Source organism: Leopardus geoffroyi, chromosome C1 (assembly GCF_018350155.1).
Source record: "Leopardus geoffroyi isolate Oge1 chromosome C1, O.geoffroyi_Oge1_pat1.0, whole genome shotgun sequence".
In the NCBI taxonomy this organism is placed as follows: Eukaryota; Metazoa; Chordata; class Mammalia; order Carnivora; family Felidae; genus Leopardus; species Leopardus geoffroyi.
In genome coordinates, this window is record NC_059328.1 from 222,031,544 (window position 1) to 222,052,948 (window position 21,405).

At 63.9% G+C, this 21,405-nt stretch overlaps 1 protein-coding gene and 1 long non-coding RNA gene across 3 annotated transcripts; one reads left to right on the forward strand and one right to left on the reverse strand.

Annotated features, from left to right (window-relative positions):
- Positions 1 to 843: 843 nt before the first annotated feature.
- PDCD1 (programmed cell death 1) lies at positions 844 to 14,924 on the reverse strand. 2 transcript variants are annotated; one of them, XM_045482058.1, is made up of 5 exons: positions 12,142 to 14,924; positions 4,642 to 5,001; positions 3,944 to 4,105; positions 2,056 to 2,090; positions 844 to 1,808 (listed from the first exon to the last, which is right to left on the reverse strand). In XM_045482058.1, the coding sequence occupies exons 1-5, from the start codon at positions 12,215 to 12,217 to the stop codon at positions 1,605 to 1,607; spliced, it is 837 nt and encodes a 278-aa protein (XP_045338014.1). In that variant the 5' UTR covers positions 12,218 to 14,924; the 3' UTR covers positions 844 to 1,604. The 2 variants fall into 2 exon arrangements, with proteins under 2 accessions (XP_045338014.1, XP_045338013.1); XM_045482057.1 differs by lacking the exon at positions 844 to 1,808 and having other exon boundaries at positions 2,056 to 4,105; positions 12,142 to 12,337.
- Positions 14,925 to 16,973: 2,049 nt separating this feature from the next.
- LOC123599751 lies at positions 16,974 to 21,113 on the forward strand. The gene is made up of 2 exons (XR_006713282.1): positions 16,974 to 18,772; positions 19,923 to 21,113. It is a non-coding gene; the product is annotated as an uncharacterized LOC123599751 (long non-coding RNA).
- The last annotated feature ends 292 nt before the right edge of the window (positions 21,114 to 21,405 follow it).

A 21,405-nucleotide genomic window follows, 5' to 3' on the forward strand; every position in this document is an offset into this window, starting at 1 on the left:
TATCACTCTCTCTTCCAGGGGGCGGCTGTTTGAATGTATGAAAGCCATTTATTTCTGGGGGTTAATTTTGTGTGTGCCACCTGACTCCACTTTCTTATTGCCCTATTCGTGTTGCCGCAGAAGCTACTGGGTTTTCCAGGCATGCAAGCCTGTGGCCTCCGCAGCCTTTCCTGGCAGTGTTTGTTCCCTCATGTGTGACCTTGCCTGATGTCCTCGCCTTGTCCCGGACTTGGTGATTCTAGCTCCTGCCCGCCAGGACAGGACCCCAGCGTGGCGGGCACAGGGTGTGAGCCCTGAGGGCTGGGTGGGGGGCAGCTGTGTTCCTGCCCCCTGAGGGTCTGGACGAGGCTCACGGGGAAGGACAGGATTGGGGGGTGTTCGTCACTGCAGTCAGGGACAAGAACTGAAGGCCCCTCATGGTGGTGCTGTGTCTTCTTCCCGGAGGACGGAACAGACCTCCCCTCTGCATCTGTGTCTCCAGTGGGGCTGCACCCACTCGCTCACAGCCTGGCCTGACCCCAGCCCAGGGCACTGACACTGCCCGGGAGGGACGGTCAGGTGCAGGGGGCCTGTGGGGAGGGCTGGAGCAGGACAGATACCGACGCAGCCTCTTGGCTGAGGGGGTCTGGGGACAGACTTCTTGAGGGGGCCGTGGTGCATGATGGGGGACGGAGATGAGGGGCCTCGGGGCTCCGTGTGTTCCTGGGACAGAGAAGGCGCCGGCCAGGTGGGTGAGGGCCAGGCCCGAGGAGGGCTGGCTGCGTCCTCTATTTGAGGCAGAACCCCCCCCCCCCCCACCGCCACCGCCGCCCCAACAAGGCCAGGAGAGAACCTAGGCTTTTCTTAGAGTTTTCGTCAGTATTTAATTATAATATAATAGAACAGGGTGAGGGGCTCTGAGGTGTGTGTGGAGCCTAAGACAGCCCCTGACGCCTGGGTACCACTGCCCCCCCGCCGTGACAGTGGGCCCGGGGGGTGCCGGGCGGAGGCCCCCATAAATAGCACCATGCATGGGCACCGAGGGGAGGGCGACTCCCCAGCTGGGGCCCGTTCCCCTTGTTGCCCCCTTGCCCCCAGGCTGTTTGGTGGGCTGGGCTGTGCGTGAGGGTGGCCCACGGACGGCCTGCCCTTCCCCACACCAGGAGCTCTTTCCCAGGCCTGGAGGGGCACAAGGTCCCGGGCCCCGTGCGTGTGCCCCTCCACCCGTGTGCTGCATCTCTTGGCCGTGGGGGCACTTCACCGGCACAGTCCCCAACCAGGGACCCTGTGCGCCCATGTCCTGGAGCTCCCCTGGGAGGCATTGGTGGGTCAGGGAGAGCCGCAGCGCCAGACCATCCCCCGCAGGGAGGCGTGTGTGGAGGTGCAGAGCAGCAGATCTGGGGAGCGATGGGCCGGCGCAGGCCCCGAGTCCCCTCCCCGCCGCCACACGGCCGCACGGCCACACACGGGACGGGGACACCTCCTACCCCCGGGTCACGTGAGCGGCAAGAGGAGAGCCAAGCTGGCAGTCCCCACAGCCTCCCCACGGCACGCTCCTCCGGGGAAGGGTCCGCCCGGGCTCCTGGCGGAGGCTCTGAAGGCCGCAGGCCAGCCGAGGGAGCCGGTCAGAGGGGCCAAGGGCAGGGTCCGTCCTCGGGCCTCAGAGGCAGGGGCCCCGGGGAGCCCGGCCTGCTGGGGAAGACGATCGTGGCATACTCGGTCTGTTCGGGGGCGCAGGGGGCGGGGGGCTCGGGCGTCTTCTCTCGCCACTGAAAATCCAGCTCTCCGTAGTCCACGGTGAACACGGGTGCCGCAGAGGGGCCCTCCTTCTGTAGGGAGAGGGCTGGCGTCGGCGGTCCCGCGGCAGACACGCGGGCGCGCCCCGGCGCACGTGCAGACGCCGAGCCGGAGCGAAGCCGGGCAGGGCCCGCGCTCCGTGACCCTTCCTGGGGCCCGGTGTCCCCGCGCTCAGGCTCCCTGGCGGGTTCCCAGCCCCGCTGAGCCCTGCAGCGGCCCCGGCCCTCCCCCAGCACGGTGCGGGCTCTGGCGCCAGGGCGCCAAGGGAAGGGAGCTCACCAGAGGCTCGTCCTCGCTCCCGCAGGCACAGGCACCTGTGAAGAAGCGTCCGGAGTGAGCCCAGGAGACCCGGCGGTCCTCGGGGTGGGGGTCGTGGCAGGGGTCCCTGCCCCCGGGGACTTGGGAGGGCACCACGCCTTCCACCCCAGGTGGCTGAGTGTCCCCCCCCCAACGGTCTGGCTGACCCCGCCCCCCACGTGGTGACCCTGAGTCCCTGCTTGTCAACCAAACGTCCGACTTGGACCGCGGGTTGTCCGGCTTGGCGACCACCTAGGACCCCCGGCTTGGGTCCTGCCGCGGGCGCCTACTGTCTCGGACTGCAAACCCTGGCCGAGAGAGGAGCCCACCAGACCCACCCACCACCCCCGGCTGGCGCAGCACACGGGGGCGTCGGGGGGGGGTGCGGGGGGGGTGGGGGGGGTGGGGGGGGCGGGGGGTCACAGTGAATCAGTGTAGCGAGTCTCTCTCCAACTGATGCCACACAGAACCGCCACGTGTCCACCAGTGGCCAGCACACAGAGCACATAGCACATTCTCGAAAATATCGGGAAAATCGTTGGAGAAATGAACTCCCACTGGAGACTGGCTGAGGTTGAGTACTGCTGCCCTGGGGAGACTGGCTGCCCTCCCAGACCCCAGCCGCCCTCCCTCCTGACGCCATCTGCCCTCCCTGACCCCAGCTGCCCTCCCTCCTGACCCTAGCCTCCCTCCTTGACCCCAGCTGCCCTCCCTGACCCCATCTGCCCTCCCTGACCCCAGCCGTCCTCCCTGAGCCCACTGTCCCCCCTGACTCCAGCCGCCCTCCCTCCTGACACCATCTGCCCTCCCTGACCCCAGATGCCCTCCCTCCTGACACCATCTGCCCTCCCTGACCCCAGCTGCCCTCCCTGACTCCATCTGCCCTCCCTGACCCCAGCCGTCCTCCCTGATCCCACTGTCCTCCCTGACCCCAGCTGTCCTCCCTGACCCCGGCTGCCCTCCTTCCTGACCGCAGCCACCCTCCTTGATGCCATCTGCCCTCTCTGACCCCAGCCTCCCTCCCTGACCCCAGCCGCCCTCCCTGACCCCAGCCACCTTCCCTGACCCCATTTGCCCTCCCTGACCCCAGCTGCCCTCCCTGACCCCAGCCATCCTCCTTCTTGACCCCAGCCATCCTCCCTGACCCCACTGTCCTCCCTAACCCCAGCCGCCTTCCTTGACCTCAGCTGCCCTCCCTGACCCGTTCAGTGGGGAGATCTTGGAAGTCTTGTCCAGGACCCTGTGGAACCTCCTATTCTCTGGCCACATGTCCCCCCGGGTACCTGTCCCAGGAGACCATGACCTGGAGCCTGGGGAAGAGCTGACCCCTGGCTGGGTCCCCTCTCAGTGGCTCCAGGAGAATCAACTTCGGCACCTCCCTCCAGCCCCAGGGACATGCACCCATCATCAGAGTGACCAGCCGTCCTCGTGACGCTGGGAGGCCAGGGTAGGTGCACCTGGGGGCGAGGTGGGGGCCTCATACCACCCTGGTGGTTGTGGTCAACAGCAGAGCCCAGCGGCTGTTAGAATGACTTTCATTGTGCCCTGTGGGCTGAGGTGTGGCCTGAGGTTTGGGGGTGGCCTTGGTGCAGAGTAGGTGGCTCAGCCTGTTGGGGGGCTTCTCCTCACTTTGGCAGCTGCCTACCCCCCCCCCATCCCTCCTTAAAACAGGTGTTAGGGACAGGGGGCCCCGGAACCTGGGAGGCCTGCTCCAGGCCCAGCCCCTCCTTGAGGGGTCCTCGCTGCGAGGGCGCTGGGGGGAGGCGGGGGGGGGGGAGGGGGATGGTTGGGATCCCTGGCGGGTGAGGCCGTGGGTTGTGCCTTGGGCTCTGTCTGCGGGGAATGGCAGTAGGGTTTGGCACGATGTTACCTCGAGTGGCCCTGGGGAAGGCCGCAGCCAGCACCCAGGTCAGCAGCAGCAACAGCAGGACACCCACCAGCACGCTTGTGATGCCCACGACCAGCCCCTGGCCCTGGCCCGTGAGTCTGGGTGGGGGGCTGGGACTCTCTGTGGGGGGCTCCAGGACTCTCTCTGGAGGGGCAGAAGGACAGAGACTCACTAAGGGGAGCCAGAGAGGGGACACGGCGGGGGGGGGGACCCAGGGAGGAGGGACCCAGGGAGGGGACATGGGGGGGACATGGGGGCACCCAGGGAGGGGACTCAGGAAGGGGGGACCCAGGGAGGAGACATGGGGGGGACACTGGGGGGAACCCAGGGAGGGGTACCCAGGGAGGAGACCCAGGGAGGGGGCACCCAGGGAGGGAGGACCCAGGGAGGGGACCCAGGGAGGGGGGACCCAGGGAGGGGACCCAGCATCCTCCCCTGCCCTCTCTGAGTCTCGAGGGGCCTGGCTTCTAGCTCTGCACCGACCAGCCTCTCCCAGGCGGCACCTCCGTTGAGCTTCCAAGCTTTCCCTACCCTGACAAGTGCCACCTGCTGCCCCCCCTGAGACCCCGCCTTCCCTTAAGGGGCAGCGGGTGTGGGGGTGCTTCAGTCACCCCGTGGGTCAGAAGTGCAGCCTGGGCGGTCCCTGCCGTGCCCCCTGCCCCGGTCGCCGGGCCGTGCACCTTTCACAGTGAGCTCCGCTCGTGGGCTCTCGTAGATCTGCGTGTTGGGGGGCAGGTAGATGGCCCCGCAGAGGTAGATGCCGCTGTCGTTGAGCTGGGCGGCGAGGATGGTCGTGTGGAAGTCCTGCCCGCTGGGCAGCCGCGTGACGCGGAAGCGCCTGTCCTTGCCGGGCTCGGTGTGGTTCTCCTGGAAGGCGGCCAGCTTGTCCGTCTGGTTGCGGGGACTCACGCGGTACCAGTTGAGCACGAAGCTCTCGGGTACGTCGGGCAGGTGGCAGACGAAGGTGGCGTTCTCCCCCTCGAGCACCGTGAGCTGGGCCGGGGAGAAGGTGAGGGGGCTCCAGGGCCTGTAGGGGGAGTCTGAGGCGTGGGGAGAGGACCGGCTGGTGAGGAAGGAGGCACGCGGGCAGCCCGCCCAGACCCTCCTGCTCTCCCCACCTTTGCACGCCCCAGCCCGCACCGGAGCCCCCCCTGCGGAGCCCCTGGCGGCTCCTCCCGGCCCACTCTAGAGGCCGAGGTACTCTCCCTGGGCAGCTCTGTGCTGGGACTTTTGTCCTTTGAGCCCACCGAGACCCGAGGCCCCAGGTCCCCCCGTTTCTCCCTGGACCGTGGTGGTTAGGCCGTCACCCCTGCCTTGCTGACTCCAGGTTGCTAGTGTCCAAGGGCCTGACCCCCCACGTTCCTGGCTCCACCGTCCTGGGCCGCTGGCGCATTGGGGGCCTGGCCGGGTCCCGTGTATACTGAGGGTGGAGGGGTGGGTGTCCGAGAGGCTGGGAGGGGCCGGTGGGGGCCTCCCACGGAAAGCCCAGCCCCCAGGAGTCTCAGGATCCAGCCTTTGGCCCGTCTCAGGACAAGCTCAGAGCTGGGTGGGGTCAGCGCGGGTCCCTCCGTGTCTTCCGCCACGACCCTGGGGACGGGAGCTCGGAGGCCAGCCGGGCAGTCGCCCCCTGATATGGACAGAAATGGAGGCCCCTGACGGTCCTGGGCCCCGGCCCGCTCTCCACAAAACGAGGCCTCGCAAGAACACCCAACGGCCAGGGCTCTGGCCCAGGGACGCCGCCACGCCGGGCACGCTCAGGCCCGCGCGCACACATGCACTCGTGCTCCCACATGTCCACAAGCGCCTGCGTGAGTGTACACGCCCTCGCGTGCTCACCGCGGCAGGGGAGAGGCCCCTCCATCGAGGCCCAGGCACTGCGCCAGCAGCACCCATACGGGGTCAAGCCTACACGGGGACGGGTCACAGGCTCCCAGGGTTCCAGAGACAGAGTCACGGCCAAACCCACACGTGCTGGGCCCCCCCTTCCCTGTGGTCGGCTCACACGGGGAGGCTGCGCCACGACCCGAGTTACACACGGGGAAACCAAGGCTCCGAGGGAGGAGGCGGCTGGCCACAGGCTGCTAAGCCAGGACCCAGCTCTGGCCCTGCCGCCCCCTGCCCCGGTCCTTTGCCCCTGCAGCCCCCGGCCCCTCCCGGCCCCTGCCGTGCTGCTCCCCTGGGAGCATCCAGACCTGAGACGTGGCCCGGTGGGGTCGTTTCCTGGCCCTCCCAGGATGTCCCCCACCCCTCGGCTCCCCAAATGCTCAGGGACCGGGGATGTCAGTCCCGAGGTGAGGCTGTGTGGCTGCCCCTCTGAGCTTTTCCTGCCTGGCGAGGCCTCCACCCCAGCAACAGCGTGTGCCGGGCGATATTCCTCACACACGGGGCCACAGCCCTTCAGCTGGAGTCCCTCTGCCTTTGGGGACAGGGTGCCTGAGGCTGGTCATGGTGTCCTGCTGGCCGAGTGACCGTGGCCCCGGGGAAGAAGGGGCTGGTGCCAGGGCCCAGAGAGCCCTGTCGGGGCACGGGTAACAAGAGGTCTTCCTGTACGTCCCCACTGGGCACCTCACGTGGGGCGAGATCACAGAGGTGGTGAGAGCAGGGTGGGCCCTGACACGCCCGCAGCATCCTTGTGCGTCGCTGGCCCTGCTCGGGGGAGCACGCGGGGCGCCCCCCATCCCCCTTTACACTGGGAGCCCCGAGGCTTAGAGAGCCTGGCCCAACCAGTCTGGACCTTCTACTTCTGGCCTCCCTGGTGTCTCCCTTGGCCACTGATGGAGGGACAGGGCTGTCACGTGGCCATGAGGGTGGGCACCCCCTGGGTGTCAGGGCCAGGAGGCCGCCCAGCCTGGGGTCCCCTGGCCCCCGTGGGGGTGGGGTGGCTGTCCGTGCATCTCTGCGGCCCCGCAGAGGGCCCATCCCACTGGCCAGGAGGAGGCCAGAAGGCCAGGAGGGGGCCAGGCCGGGACTGGGGGGGATGGCTGGTGTAGGTGGGAGGCCCACTGCCTTGTGGAGCCGGCCATCTGCTCACGGACCCCAGCCCGGCTTTCCCGGGGGTGACACAGCACCAGGGGCGCCCACAGTAAGCCCATCTCCTATTGTAACCGTGCGTCCCAGGCGCACACGACCAGCACGGGACAGCAGGACCGCTGACCCTGGCGGCACCGACAGCCGTCTTTACGCATCTGTCCGAGAAGTGCGCGTCCACTCACGGAACTCGTCGAGGGAGGAACAGTGCCAGCAGGGCGAAGTCTGGCACCGAGGCCGTGTGATCCGTGGGGCCCGCCCAGCCCCGTGCCTCCGGGCTCCCTCTGGTCCACGTGGTGCGTGGGCTGCCCACTCCCGCAAGCCCCCCACCCCCCACAAGGGCCCCTCGAGGACTCTGGTTCAGACCCTCACTGCCCCACATCTGACATGAATTTGCAACCATTTGGGTCACTTCTGTTTGTCAGCTCCTTGTGGGCCTCCCAGGGAGTCTGAACTTGGTGAGGAGGGGACTCTGGGCTGTCCGGAGCCCCGTCCACCCTGGCCCAGCCTCTCTGCCTAGGCGTCTACACGGCAGCCTCCCGGTCCTGCCCAGGTCCCACTTCCTCTGGGCGCCATACGGCCTCGCCGCTTCTCCTCAGACTCCTTCCCGGGACACACTCCCACGGCTGGGCCCGTTCCCTTCCCACCCGCCCGTGTCCTCACAGCACGCTCAGGGGCAGGGGCCGGATACAGCGGCAGCTGCACGCCTGGCCCGAGACAGGTCGAGAGGGTAGTGTTCCTGTGGGGAAGGCGGGAGGGGGCAGGCCCGTCGCAGGCTCCAGTGGAGCTCTGACCAGGGAGCACCCACCTCCCTCAAGTCACAGGGTGTGTGACCGTCGAGGGCGCTGGTTGTTTGGCCGGGGTGCAGGGCCGTAGGGGGGATCCCAGCCGGGTGCTCAGGGGCCTGTCCGGATGGAGAAAGATGGGCTCCCTGGAATAGGAGCCCGGGAGCACCAGGGGGGAGTGGGCCAGAGGGAGCACGGGGCTGAGACCTCATGGGGGAGATAGAGGGGCTAGGTGGGCCCTCGGCTGTCTGCTTTCCAGGAGCAGGAGCGACGGCCAGATGGGGCCTGGGAGTCAACCCAAACTCCTTCCCAGAGAAGGGTCGAGAGTGGAACTCACTTCTGAGGACAGAGGATGGGAGTCCACTTTGTCCCTAAGGTACCAACATCTGTGAGTCTTATATTGTTTGGGCTTAAACACTGAAATGTTGTCTATTTATATTTGATGATGAGATGTTTGGGGAATGGGCTCAGGAGAGAACACTGTGCCCGCTTGGCAGGGTGGGAACCCCAAGACCTCACGGTGGGGCCCAGCGTCGCGGGACAGGCTGTGTGTCAGGCTCCCACAGAGAGCAGTGCGGCCCACGGGCCACACGTTTCACCCCCAGCTGGCGCTGGATTTAGGCAAACCCTGTCTGTGGAGTCAGAAGGGTCACGCAATGGGCTGTCGGGGCTCCAGCCACCCCCACGGGTCTCTTACTCATCAGGACGGAAACAGGGTGCCTTGGCCTCCTTGCCCTGGGGTCCCTGAAGGGCCCCGGCACGCCTGTGATCACCCACAAACAGGTGTCAGACACACCCGGGGGTGCGTGCCTGCACCCCTGGCTTGGACCCTTTCTGCTGTCAGCAAAAGTGAGAACAAACACATGGGGCCTCGTCCAAGTAAAAAGCGTTTGCACAGCAAAGAAAACCATCAACACAGTGGAAAGGCCACCTACGGGATGGGAGAAAGTGTTTGCAAATCACACATCTGATAATATCCAAAAGACGTAAAAACTCGTGTAAATCGCTAGCAAAACGCCCAAACAATCCAATTAAAAACGGGCAGAGGACCTGAACAGACACTTTTCCAAAGAAGACACACAGAGGGCCACAGACACACGGAAAGATAGTCCACATCTCTCATCGTCGGGGAGATACAAATCCAAACCACGGTGAGACGCCTCCCCCCACACTGGTCAGAGTGGCTGACGTTAACGACCCAAGAAACAGGTGCTGGCGAGGACGTGGAGAAAGGGCAACCTCGTGCACTGCTGGTGGGATTGCAAACTGGTGCAGCCGCTCTGGAGAACAGCGTGGAGGCTCCTCAAGAAACCAACAACAGAGCTACCCTCCGACCCGGCAATTCCTCTGCTGATACTTATCCGCAGAGAACAGAAAGACTAATTTGAAAAGATATGCACAGCTCTATGTTTACAGCAACATCGTACCAACAGCCAAAGTATGGAAGCAGCCCACAGATGATGGATAAGGCAGGTGTGCTGTGTACACGACGGAATGTTGCTCAGTGATTAAAAAAAAAAATAAAAAAAGAACGCAACCTGCCATTTGTGACTACATGGACGGAGCCGGAGAGCATTGCGCTAAGTGAAGTAAGTCAGTCGGAGAAAGACAAACACCGTAGGATCTCATTTCCACGTGGAATCTAAAAACGAAGAGCAAACTAAAACACGACCCGAGCTCACGGACGTAGGGGACAGATTGGTGGCTACCGAGATGGGGAGGGAGGTGCTGGCAAGTTGGGGGGGGTGTCAAAGCGCATAAACTTGCAGTTATGAAATGCGAGAGTCACGGCGCGGGGATGCGCAGCACGGTGACGGGGACGACAGTCAGTGCCGTGTTGCGCATTTGGAAGCGCTACGGAGTGGACTGAAAGTTCTCACTACAGGAGACGCGTTTTGTGACTGTGTGTGGTGACAGATGTTGGTGGCCTTACCGGGGTCGTCGTTTTACAGTATATACACATCGTGACTCATTTCATTGTGCACCTGAAACTAGTACGTTGTGGTCAATCGTACCTCAGTAAAAATATTCCTAATTCTGTATTCCCGATCCTAAGGCTTTCCATATCCAAAATAAAATTGAGATTTGATTTAAAAAAACAAACACCACACGCACACACAGAGAAGGGCAGGGCTGGCGGTGGCAGAGAGAGCTGGGGCCCCCAGTTGGAAGGAGCCAAAGACAGAGACATCTGAGTGAAGCAGGGGGTCCTCGGCTGGGCTCCCATCAGGGCCGGATAACCCAGCCTGGGGGGCCCTGGGGTGCAGGAGCATCCGGGCTGTGGGTCAAGGCTACCGTCCCGGGAGGAAGCCTCTGGAGTGTTAGCAGAGAAGTCTGACATCTCAGAAAGCGCTGTGGGCTGAGCTGTGACCCCCCGTGCATATGTTGAAGTCCTCATCCTCAGCACTGCAGAACGTGACCTTATTTGGAAATAGGGTCACTGTACATGTAATTAATTAAGATAAGCTGGAGCTTGTGGGTCCCTCATCCGACATGACTGGTGTCCTTGTAAGAAGGGGGAAATTTGGACGCAAACATACGAGAGCTCCGTGTGAAGCTGGAGCGGGGATGGGGTGATGTACCCACAAGCTAAGAAACCCCAAGGACTGCCAGCAAACGGCAGAAGCCGGGGAGCCTGGAACGGATGCCCCCTCTGCTTCGGAGGGGGCCAGCCCGGCCCACACCTGCTCTCGGACCCGCAGCCCCCAGGGGTCGGTATTTCGTTATGGCTCACCCGGCAAATTAACACAGAAGCAAATGTGCCAAGGTTGCGAGCTGGCCACTCTGGGGAGGGGGTCCACTGCCGGCTTTTGTGACTTTGCTGTAGGTTTCAGGCATTTCTCAAAATTATAAAGCAGAAAAGATACATACGCGAAATCTGGCTTCAAAGGACATTATCATGGGTTGTGCCGGACAGTTTTCATTAACGATCTGATTCCATTCTCAGCATAAGGCAGGCATCCCTGTCCCCAGCGGCAGGTGCCTCGTCAGCGATGCTGAACTCAAGCCTGCCTGTTTCAAAGCCTGTACGTACCCTTACCACTGTTGTTCGCTAGCATAGGGCTCGGCCAACTCTTGGGTTTGGGATATTTCGTAAAATGCAAAACAAAAAACGTGTACATGAGGAGCTGTGGGGGACACCCATGGGAACGACCAAAATAATAAATACAGGGAGTAAATCAGGAAGGGAAAGAGATGACGTGGAACCAGATGTCCCACAGCCAGCAGTGCCGGAGGCCGATGGAAGAGCCGCAGGACCACCCGGCCTGTGATGTCGGCAGCGTGAGCGCTCAGTGCTGAGGTGGGGAAATGGAGGCACGCCCAGCCACGTTCTTATCTTCCCCTGCTTTGGGAAGGGGTCCTGGTGGGTAGCCGGCCACCAGGGCTGAGTCATGGCCTGACTATGCTGGGATGACATCCGCCCCTCGGCCCCTGTTCCCCGGGCTCCGGCGCAAGGACCCCCATGGGTCACCTTTTGGCCACAGGCCCTTGGACAACCGACCTCTGTTCTGAGTTCCCTCCCTTGAACCTGAGGGCCAGGCCAGCCTGAGGAGGAAATGCAGGGTGGTTGCTGCCTGGAGGCCCCCTGGAGGGGCATCAACACTCCAGACAGATGGGCAGCCCCAGGGTCGGGGGGGGGGTGGGTAGGGGGCTCAGGGGCCATCACACCTCTGAGCCCAGCGAGGTCCAGAGAAAAGACTCTGGGCCCCTCCCAGGGACCCACCTTCCCTGGAGGACAAGGGCAGCCGGGCCCCTCTCCCCGACCAGCAGACTCTGACCGGTGGCCCTCAGGGCCTGCCCGACAGACACCTCCCGAGAGGGGGCTAGGGGCCAGGGCCTCCTTGCCAGATCCTGCCGCAGATGCCTCCCCCAGCCGTGCCCACCCCTGCACACCCAAGAGTCTTGTCTAGAGGCCCCAGGCCCGTGGCAGGTGGGCTGGAGAGGTGAGAAGTCTTCACCTGAATGGCCGCACCTCGGATATAATTAGAGAAGTGTCTCTGGGCTGTCCAGCCTGGAGCCTTGCAGAGACAGTCCTCCCCCTGGGAGGCTGGTCCCATCCCCAGGAGAACATTAGCATCTGGGCTGAGGACCCATCATCCTTTAGAGAGCGTCCGGCCTGTGCCACGGGACTCTGAGGAGGAGCTGGGAGGTTCCTGCCTGCTTATCGGCGAGGATTGGACTGGACACCAGGTGAGGTGGGCAGGCAGGAAACTGGAGCCCAGAGAGGCCCCTTCCCCTGCCCAAAGCCACACAGCACCCTGCCAGGGGCAGAGCTGGGCCTCCGGGCCCTGGCCCCCCACCCCCCCCCCAGCCCCCTCCCCACCTGCCAGGGAGCATGGGCGGGAAGTCTTCCCCCTGACCACGTACCTAAGAGCCATCCTGGCCACCAGCCCAGCTGCAGCACGGCCCAGACAAGAGGCCAGGGCGCCCGTGGGGTCCCCATGCCTGGAGCGGCAGCCGCTGCCTCCGTAATCTCTTCCTCCACGGCTCTGGTAGAGTGTCAGCGGAAAGGAAACTGTCCCGTGTTAGGACGAGACCCGCCCCAGCCCCAGCCCTGCCCCCTCTTCCTCCTCCTCCACGTGGGTGGAGATTGGAGGGGAGCCTGAGAGAGAGAAGGGTACAGAGGGAGACGAGAGACAGAGATGGGGGTGGGGGGGTAGGAGAGGGAGATGGGGGGAGAGATAGAAGATAGAAGTGAGAGGGTAGAGATGCAGGAGCCACAGAGACCCAGAAATGGAGGGAGAGAGAGGCCGAAGGAGGAGGGAAGGCCAGCCGCCGCTCCCCCACCGTGGCGTGGCGTCTGTCCAGCAGCAGTTTTTGTCCCTTTATTTGTTGTTGCTTCTTCGCCCTTCCGCTGAGGCTGGTGAGGCTGCAGGGCCCTGTGTCCTCCCCCCTCCTGCCCTTGGGAGGGCAGGTCGTCTGGGTTCAGGCACCACCCCCCACCCCTCGTCTACAATGAAGGGTGGCGTCAGCCCACCTTGCCTGCGCTTGAGGGGTGGAATCCACATACCCTGCCACTGCTGAGGGGGGCAGGGGGCAGGGGGCAGGGGGGAAGGACAGGGGGCAGGGGTAGGGGGGAAGGGGCTGGGGCAGGAACAGGGAGCAGGGGGCAGGGGGCAGGGGAAGAGGGAAGGGGGCAAGGGGAGGGGGGAGGGGCGGGGCAGGGACAGGGAGCAGAGTGCAGGGAAGAGGGCAGGGGGCAAGGGGCAGGGGAAGAGGGCAGGGGGCAAGGGGAGGGGGGAGGGGCAGGGCAGGGACAGGGAGCAAGGCACAGGGGCAGGGAGCAAGGGCAGGGGTCAGGGGGCAAGGGGAGGGGGTAGGAACAGGGCAGGGGCAGGGAGCAGGGGGCAAGAGGGAGGGGAGGGGTGGGGGCAAGGGGCAGGGGCAGGGGGCAGGGGACAGGGACAGAGGGCAGGGGGCAGAGGCAGGGGTAAGGGGCAGGGGGTAGGGGGCAGGGGGTAGGAGCAGGGGCGGGGGTTAGGGGCAGGGTGCAGGGATAGGGGGCAGGAGGTAGGGGCAGGGGCAGGGGCAGAGGGCAGGGGGCAGGCTCAGGGGGCAGGGGCAAGGGCAGAGGGCAGGGGGCTCTTCCACGGCCAAGGGCTCACCCCACCCCCGGGCTGCAAGGCCACCACTCTGGGGCAGCTGAGGGTCTGTACGAGCCCACGTGAGACTCCTCTCCTCCAGTCCTGTGTCGGGGACTGGGGTCTCCCTGGCCCCGGGGTGGCTTCAGTTTGCCCGGCCCTGGGGCCGCTGGCCCAGCTTCAGGGGCCGCAGGCCAGGCGGGGTCCCGCGTCCTTCCGCAGCGGCCCCCGGCTCTTCCTCCACGCAGTGTCCCGAGGACACCCAGTCCTGGAGGCTCAACCTGTCACGCAGCCCTCCTTGCCTGGCCCCCCAGCACGTGGTCCTGGGGTCCCCAGGGTCGCTGGGGTCTGGAGGCGGTTGCCGGTTTCCTGGCCTGTGCTCTTGTGTCCGATGGTGACGAGCGGGAGCGGAAACGGCTGACACGGGTGGCTGGGCGCGTGGGTCTCACAGCCTGAGCGACAAGGCAGAGCCCGCCTGACAGCTGGCGGGCCGCCCGGCTCCACTCGGCTCGGCGGCGAAGGGAAGACATTAAAGAGAACTGAAGCGGTGGAAAAAGAGCATCAAAGACGCGTCTGCAGGCGAGGGCGAGCAGAGGAAGCTTCGGTGCTGAGCGAAGGGCCACTCCCAGAGCTGGGGCGCGGGGCCGCGGGGGCGGCGCGGCGGGCGGGAGCCCTGCCGGCCAGGCTGGGCACAGGGCCTGTGGCTCACCCGAAGCTGCCGGATGGCTCAGGGGCTGGCCTGGGGGACAGCCCCCGTGGACACCCCTCGTGGACAGCTGTCTCCCGCACACTTGCCTCGTGGCCTCCCCTCAGATGGCAGGCGCTTGGCCTGGGGCTGGGGAGGCGGGTCAGGTCAGGTTAAGGACGGCCGGGTGCCCGGCAAGGCTCAGACCTGTGGGCACCTGCCTCAAGGCTCCACGCTGGGGGGCACGATGCCCTGTGGGGCTCGGGGCTGGAGGGCCTGCCGGGAGGGGCGGTGTGGGGGTGTGCTCTGGGTGGAAGATGTCGCCGGGCCCCCCGGGGGCCCCTGCACCCCAGCCACACTGGCTGTGATTCCATGGGCAGGAGCTTGGATGCGCATCTAGAGTGGGCCCCTGGAGAACCTAAGGGTGTGTGGTGCCCCTCCTTGCCCAGCGCCCTCTGTCCCCCCTCTGTCACTTCCTCTCTCCTCCCTCCTCGGCTCCTATCCCCCCTTCCCACTGATGTCCGCTGCGGGGGTGGGCTGCGTGCAGGGGCCCAGTGGAGAGGTTGAGAGGGGCACTCGGACCCTGGGGGCACTGGGTTGGCAGGGGTGATATGGAGGCAGAGGGGGGCACAGAGACCGTGAAGGCTGGGGAGGGGGGGGGGACAGGGCCCAGGGGAGCCTCCCACCCCACCCTGGCGTGGGCAGGACCAGCAGGTGACCGGATCAGAGCCGGTGGAGGAGGCTGGGACAGGTGGGGGAGGGGGCAGGAGCCCCAGGGACTATTGGGGTGCCGTACCCCCAAGGGGAGCTCCCTACCACCTGTCGGCATGCTCTCCCCCAAACTCGTGCTGTCTCCCCCAAACACAGTGTCCCCTCACACACTGTCCCCACCACACTAACTGTCCCCTCACACACAGTGTCCTTGTCAGTATCCCCATCATAGTTTCCCCGACACACACAGTGTCCCCATCACACACACTGTCCCTGTCACACACACTGTCCCCGTCACACACAGTGTCCCCTTCACACACTGTGTGTGTGTGACCTGCCTCCACCATCTTTCATTGGGGACAGGAGGGAAGGGGAAGGTCAGGGTCTTCATCTGTCTTCATCTTCATCTGTCCCCTTCTGGTGGCCCCTGCTAGCCGGCCCTCTCCTCCCCGCCGTGTCCTGGCTTCACCCCTTCAGGTTCGGGAGGTCCCAGCCAGGGTGGCCTGCTCCCTGCCCCCACCTCCGGACCCTCTCCAATAGGCAGGCATTGGGGATGCCCCCCGACCCCCGGGTCAGGGGTCTCTCGCGAAGAGCGTGTTGTGTGCGGTCCCTGGGAGATCGTAGGCTCTCTCGCCGGCCTTGTACCCTGGCCAGGCTCTCTCGAGGGTGACATTCTGCCCAAGGACCGCGCGCGTGGCGTGGTTAGTGCCTCACGGGGTCGCCTGTGGGACGGCCTGAGCATCCTGCACTTGGAGAGCTGTGGGGGAGCCTGGCATGTGGCCTGCCGGGCTGGCCCCACGGGGCAGGACCCTGGCCGCGTTCCCGCACATGTGCGCGTCTGCAGCGGGCTCCTCACTGTGCTGGCGGCCGTTCTCTGCGGAGGCCTGTGGTCTGTGCCGGGAGACTGTCAGGGCTGCGCCTGCTGGGCGCCGTGTGCCCGTATCCCTGTGTCCGACCTGCTCCGCGTCCACTGTTTGCTTCCGGCAGGACCAAGGGGAGAAGGCTCGGGAGGCCCCGGGCTGTTAGCGAGGGGGGTGCCCCCCTTCCCCCCAGGCGCTCTGGTCCCAGGGGGTCTGGTCCTGCGGGGTGCCCCCCTCCCCCCCAGGCGCTCTGGTCCCAGGGGGTCTGGTCCTGCGGGGTGCCCCCCTCCCCCCCCAGGCGCTCTGGTCCCAGGGGGTCTGGTCCTGCGGGGTGCCCCCCTCCCCCCCCAGGCGCTCTGGTCCCAGGGGGTCTGGTCCTGCGGGGTGCCCCTCTTTCCCCCCCAGGCGCTCTGGTCCCAGGCGGTCTGGTCCTGCGGGGTGCCCCCCTCCCTCCCAGGCAGTCTGGTTCTGTGGGGTGGCCCCTCCCCCCCAGGTGTCTGGATCTGCAGGGTGGCCCCTCTCCCAAGGTGGTCTGGTCCTGTGGGGTGCCCCCTCCCCCCCAGGAGGTCTGGATCTGCGGTGTGTCCCCCCCTCCCCAGGAGGTCTGGTCCCCAGGTAGTCTGGTCCTGTGGGGTGCCCCCCTCCCCCCCAGGGGGGTCTGGTCCTGTGGGGTGCCCCCCTCCACCCCCAGGTGGTCTGGTCCTGCGGGGTGTCCCCCCCCTCCCCAGGAGGTCTGGTCCCCAGGTGGTTTGGTCCTGTGGGGTGTCCCTCCACCCCCCCAGGCGGTCTGGTTCTGCAGGGTGGCCCCTCCTCCCCAGGTGGTCTGGATCTGCAGGGTGCCCCCTCCCCCCCAGGTGGTCTGGTCCTGTGGGGTGCCCCCTCCCCCCCAGGTGGTCTGGATCTGCGGTGTGTCCCCCCCCCTTCCCAGGAGGTCTGGTCCCCAAGTGGTCTGGTCTTGTGGGGTGCCCATCCGCCCCCCCAGGTGGTCTGGTTCTGCGGGGTGGCCCCTTCTCCCCAGGTGGACTGGTCCTGTGGGGTGCCCCTTCCCCCCCCCAGGTGGTCTGGATCTGCAGGGTGGCCCCTCCCCCCCAGGTGGTCTGGTCCTGCGGTGTGTCCCCCCTCCCCCGGAGGTCTGGTCCCCAGGTGGTCTGGTCCTGTGTGGTGCCCCCCTCCCCCCCAGGCGGTCTGGTTCTGCAGGGTGGCCCCTCCCCCCCAGGTGGTCTGGTCCTGCGGTGTGTCCCCCCCTCCCCCGGAGGTCTGGTCCCCAGGCGGTCTGGTCTTGCGGGGTGCCCCCCTCCCTCCCAGGGGGTCTGGTCCTGCGGTGTGTCCCCCCTCCCCAGGAGGTCTGGTCCCCAGGCGGTCTGGTCCTGCGGGGTGCCCCCCTCCCCCCAGGGGGTCTGGTCCTGCGGGGTGCCCCCCTCCCCCCAGGTGCTCTGGTCCCACGGGGTCTGGTCCTTTGGGGTGCCCCCTCCCTGCGAGGAGAGGAGTCCTGGTTTCCAAGGTGCCCAGCGGTGACGCCAGGGTGTGCAGGCGGGCTGGCGGATGGGCGGGTGGGGGGAGCCGGAACAGGAGCCAGCACGATGGAAAGTGGGGGAGAGGGGATCCCCCCGCGCTTTCCCGAGCCAGCAGCCGAGTCACAGGGAGGTTTCCATTTATGGTAAAACACAGGAAGAAGGATCATCCCGAAACCGCCTCTGAGGGAGGCTGGGGTGATGTCACCCAGCCTGGACGCAGGCGGTGGTGGCCCTGGGAGGCAGCAGCAGATTCACAGCGATTTCTGAGGTTGGAACAGGAAATGGTTAATAGTGTTTGCAAATAAAAACTTTCTGTTCTATCCTGTTTTTGAAGCATTTCCCAGAAGTTAAAAAAGAACACCTAATTTATCTGCCCATTTTAAGAACCAAATTTTAAAAATGTGAACAAAATACTACACCATTTACTGCGCACAAGAATGAAGGGAGTCGGGTGTTTGTGAGGTGTAGGAGGGTCACAGGAGATTTCCAGGTCCCCTCACTTTCTAAACTTTCTAGAATGCTGTTCGTTGTTTAAATGTGGACTCTTATCTTAAATTTCCGAATGCGCTTGTGTGTGTGTGTGCGTACGTGTACGTGCTCCCGTGTGTGTGTGTGCTGTGTGTTCACAGGCGTGTGCGAGACACGGTTCACGTGAACGCGTCCCTGACCTCTGGTGGTGGACGCCACTCGGGCTCCTCGCTGGCCACTGGCACGTGGACGTGGACGAGGGAGGGGCCTTGTCCCGCCCTGCACCCACCTGCTCATTTTGATGGAGAAACGAAACCTAACTGTCTACTGGTTTGAGGAAATCGCACTGTCAAACCAACTGTTTGCCAGTTTTTTATTTTTTCTTTTGCAAAATCACCACATGGCCGATTGGTTATGGCAGACACACTCACGGCAAATATGTCTGTGGCCAATGTGCCAGCCACACAGGCACAGCCTCACGGGTCCCCAGGCCCCTGGTCTGTCCCTTCTTTGTCCAGGGTGGTCTCTGCTCCTTGCAGGGCAAGCCCCCCTCCCACCGAGGCTTGGAGGACGTGACTGGCCCCCGCCTGGCAGCAGCCGGGGGGACGCCAGGGCAAAGAACTTGGGGGCACTGGGAAGAGCCCGTAGGAGCAGATGCCGCTGCCTGCCTGCGGCCCAGGATGCCCGCCCCGCCCGCCTGCTGGGGGCTGGGGTCTGCGCGGGCAGCGTGTCCCTGGAGGTGTACAACTTCTGCTGGTGTTTGGAGGAGGGCAGGGGTGAACCCAGCATGATTATTGCCACTCGATTTTCTCTCCTGGCCTGTCTGTCTCTCAACTTTTCTCCCTCCAGGCACACGAGGTGGGGTCCGGCCGACAGAGCAAACCAGCCAGCCAGCCAGCCAGCTGGCCTCCAGCTTAGACTCCTTTGCTGTGCTGTCCTGCCCCAAAGCTGGTACTTCTCTGGTCCAGCCTCGCAGTGAGTGGCTTTGGGGGAACCTGCCCAGGCCACGCCTAGGCCAAGAGGGGGACAGATGCTCTGAGCTCTGAGATCCACTCCCTCGGGGCTGCCCAGGGGTGAGGCCCTGCCTTCCAGCCACCTTCTCGGAAAGCTGAACTCAAGATGAGTGCCAGGCAGGCAAGAGAGGGTCCGTCGGGGAGAGGAGAGCGCCGTCTCTGTCAGGTGGGTGCAGTAGCCTTGAAATGGTGCCCGGTCACCCCTGGACTCTCCCATTCTGGAGCCCTCCGAGCCTTGGGGATGGGGCTGGTCACAGAATGGTGGGCACAGGTCAGAGGATGGGGCAGGCGCAGAGGGAGTTGCTCTCAAGCCTCCAGAGCCTGTCCTCTGAGGGACCTGCATCCACGCGGGCGACGGCCGACCGGGTTCAGGGTACGGCACACCCCTCCGGAGTCGGCCATGTGCACACTCAGTCTCCTCCATCATCCTCTGCTAAGGAAGGGGGGATGTTGATGGCCAACTGGCTTGTTAGTTGGCCGTGAGTAGCTTTGGCAGAGGGCTTGGTTCGTGGGTTTGGGAGGAGAGATAACCAGGCACGTGGAATGAGGCTGGTTTCCCTGGGGTTGGCCACCCAGGCCTTTTCAGCAGACTTCTAGGAAAGGTTTTAGGAAGTTTCTTAACCAAAAAGATTATTTTTGGGTTGTAGTGGTCAGTCATGGTACCAAGATTCTTCCCTAAACTCAGAGGCAGGTTGTGGTCTCTGGAGGGGAGGAAACTGTGGGGTTGGCCACGCAGACGAGGCTGTGGTATGGCCCGGGGCAGAGCACGGTGCAGAAGTAGTCAGGGCCGCTGGGCTCAATCAGGTCACATACAGAGGAAAATCTCTGTGGGGACCCCCACCCCCCCGGACCAGGGCTACAGCCATCCCCTCGGACCCCTGCACGGCGTGTGACCAGGACCACACGTGCCCACCTACACACAATGGCCATAGGTGCAGCCCCAGCATATCAGGTGGAATCGCTGAGATTACCTGTGTGATAACCAAGAAAACCCAGAAAACAGTGCCCTAAGCTAAGAGCGGCATCTGGGTGTGAACTTCTCTCTTGAACAATAATTCCAGAGGTGGGCAACGCTGAAGTGATGTGGTGACTCCAACTGTCATCAAGGACCAGGTGGTGACCATAGTCACCTCATGGTCTAAGAGGGCTGCAGGAGTGCCGGTCATCATCTCTGCATCGATAAACAGATGCCGGGGACAGTGGGATGGGGAAATAGGTCTTCCCCAGCCAGCTGGTCCTGTATTATGGAGCCTTCCTGGAAGTGTGTCCCAATAGTTTCCTCTCCTGTCCCACGATTCCCCTTTGCTGCAAGACAGACGGATATCACATCGCTGAGAGATCGAAGAAGTTTCAGAAATGCAAAACATGATGTGAACATCAAGTCACGTGCCAGGATTAGCTGCAGACTGGGCGAGCAGAGATTTTGTCAGCCGTCGAGAAGGGGAAAGGATTGCTCTGAGTGCAGGTTAGTGAGACACAGAGTCCGGGGCCCCACAGGGGATGGGGCTCTGCCCTCTGAAGGCGTTGGCTGGCTTCACACCCTGGAGCTCCGGGGCTTTCCACAAAGCAACAGGACCAGAGCGCAACATCCGAACTCCTAGAAGGGTGGGAAGGGAGATTGGAAACAGTGCACCCACAGGGGAGAGCAGGGACCTGGGGACAGGCTGGCGGTCAGAGCGGAGGAGGCCCAGGCCGCCGGGAAGGCCCACGGAGCACGCTGGCCCCGGGGCGGAGGCAGTGGTCCTGAAAGCTGAAGACGGATGTCCGACCTTCATCTGGGGGACGTGAGCGTGAACAGCGGCTTGCCCTGATTGGGGGCAGAGGCCCAGACACACGCGCACAGTATGTGTCCTGCAGGGTTCCTTTTGCAGAAAGCTCAAAGCGGCAAAAAGAAACAATTTCAGCTGGCGGAGCTCCAAGGGGCTACCCCCCCCCCCCCCGCCCCGTAGAGCCTCTGCAGGGGAGGGGCACCCCAGAGAGTTTTGGGGGTGCCGCGCAAGATCTTTATAACAACTTGTGAAGCATTATGTTTTAGCCATTTTTTTAGGTACACGTTTTACATTTCTAGCCAATAAAAAGTTTGAAAAAAAACCATGGGGAAAATTTACAATGATACATGTTCCGTAAAGTTCCTCACAGCCTTGTTTCTGATGGCAAAGAATGAGCACGGGCGGGGGCGGGGCACGCAGACTTGGGCTCGGCTGCGGACTGGAAAGATGTCAGATATTTCCAGACGGACGAGTACGGACCGCCGGCCGAGGTATGTCGTGGAGTAAAGAGGCCATGCTGTACGATAACATGTTTAGCATGAGTTCCTGTTCATGAAAAATAGATACGAAAATTTACACAGGCACGTGTGTGAAAAACGTATGGATGTCAGCACACACAAGGATGATCATGTACGATTTGATTGTATTGCAGTTTTTCCCTTTTTATTAATCTGTACGTTTCTCGTTTTTTCTGAAATGAAAACGTATTGCTTGCGTAATAAAAAATGTTCAAGGGGATAAGGAAAAAGGCCTGTTTCTCATTCCTCAGAAACAAACCCGGTTGCCATGGAGACTGGATGGCTGTCAGGACAGCGATTGGCTGGTGAGGGTGCAGGATGTGGGATCCCAGGGCTTCCTTGGAGCCCGAGCTGGTGCAGCCAGCAGACTGCACTGCGGAGCCCGGCGCCAGCATGGACGGGGTGGACGTGTGGGCCAGCACCTTGGCCCAGCTGATGGCCAAGAGGAAACCCCAGGACACCTGGGAGCTGCTGCCTGAGGAGAACCTGGCCTCCGGGCACATGGAGAGTGG

What these genes read in the sequence shown, in the direction of transcription:
- PDCD1 (XM_045482057.1), bottom strand. Translation starts at nt 12,217, where the DNA reads ATGGGGACCCCACGGGCGCCCTGGCCTCTTGTCTGGGCCGTGCTGCAG. An exon ending in GTGGCCAGGATGGCTCTTAG is followed by an intron (nt 5,002 to 12,141) that starts GTACGTGGTCAG and finishes CCCACGCCTCAG; the next exon opens with ACTCCCCCTACAGGCCCTGG. An exon ending in AGCGGAGCTCACTGTGAAAG is followed by an intron (nt 4,106 to 4,641) that starts GTGCACGGCCCG and finishes CTGCCCCTCCAG; the next exon opens with AGAGAGTCCTGGAGCCCCCC.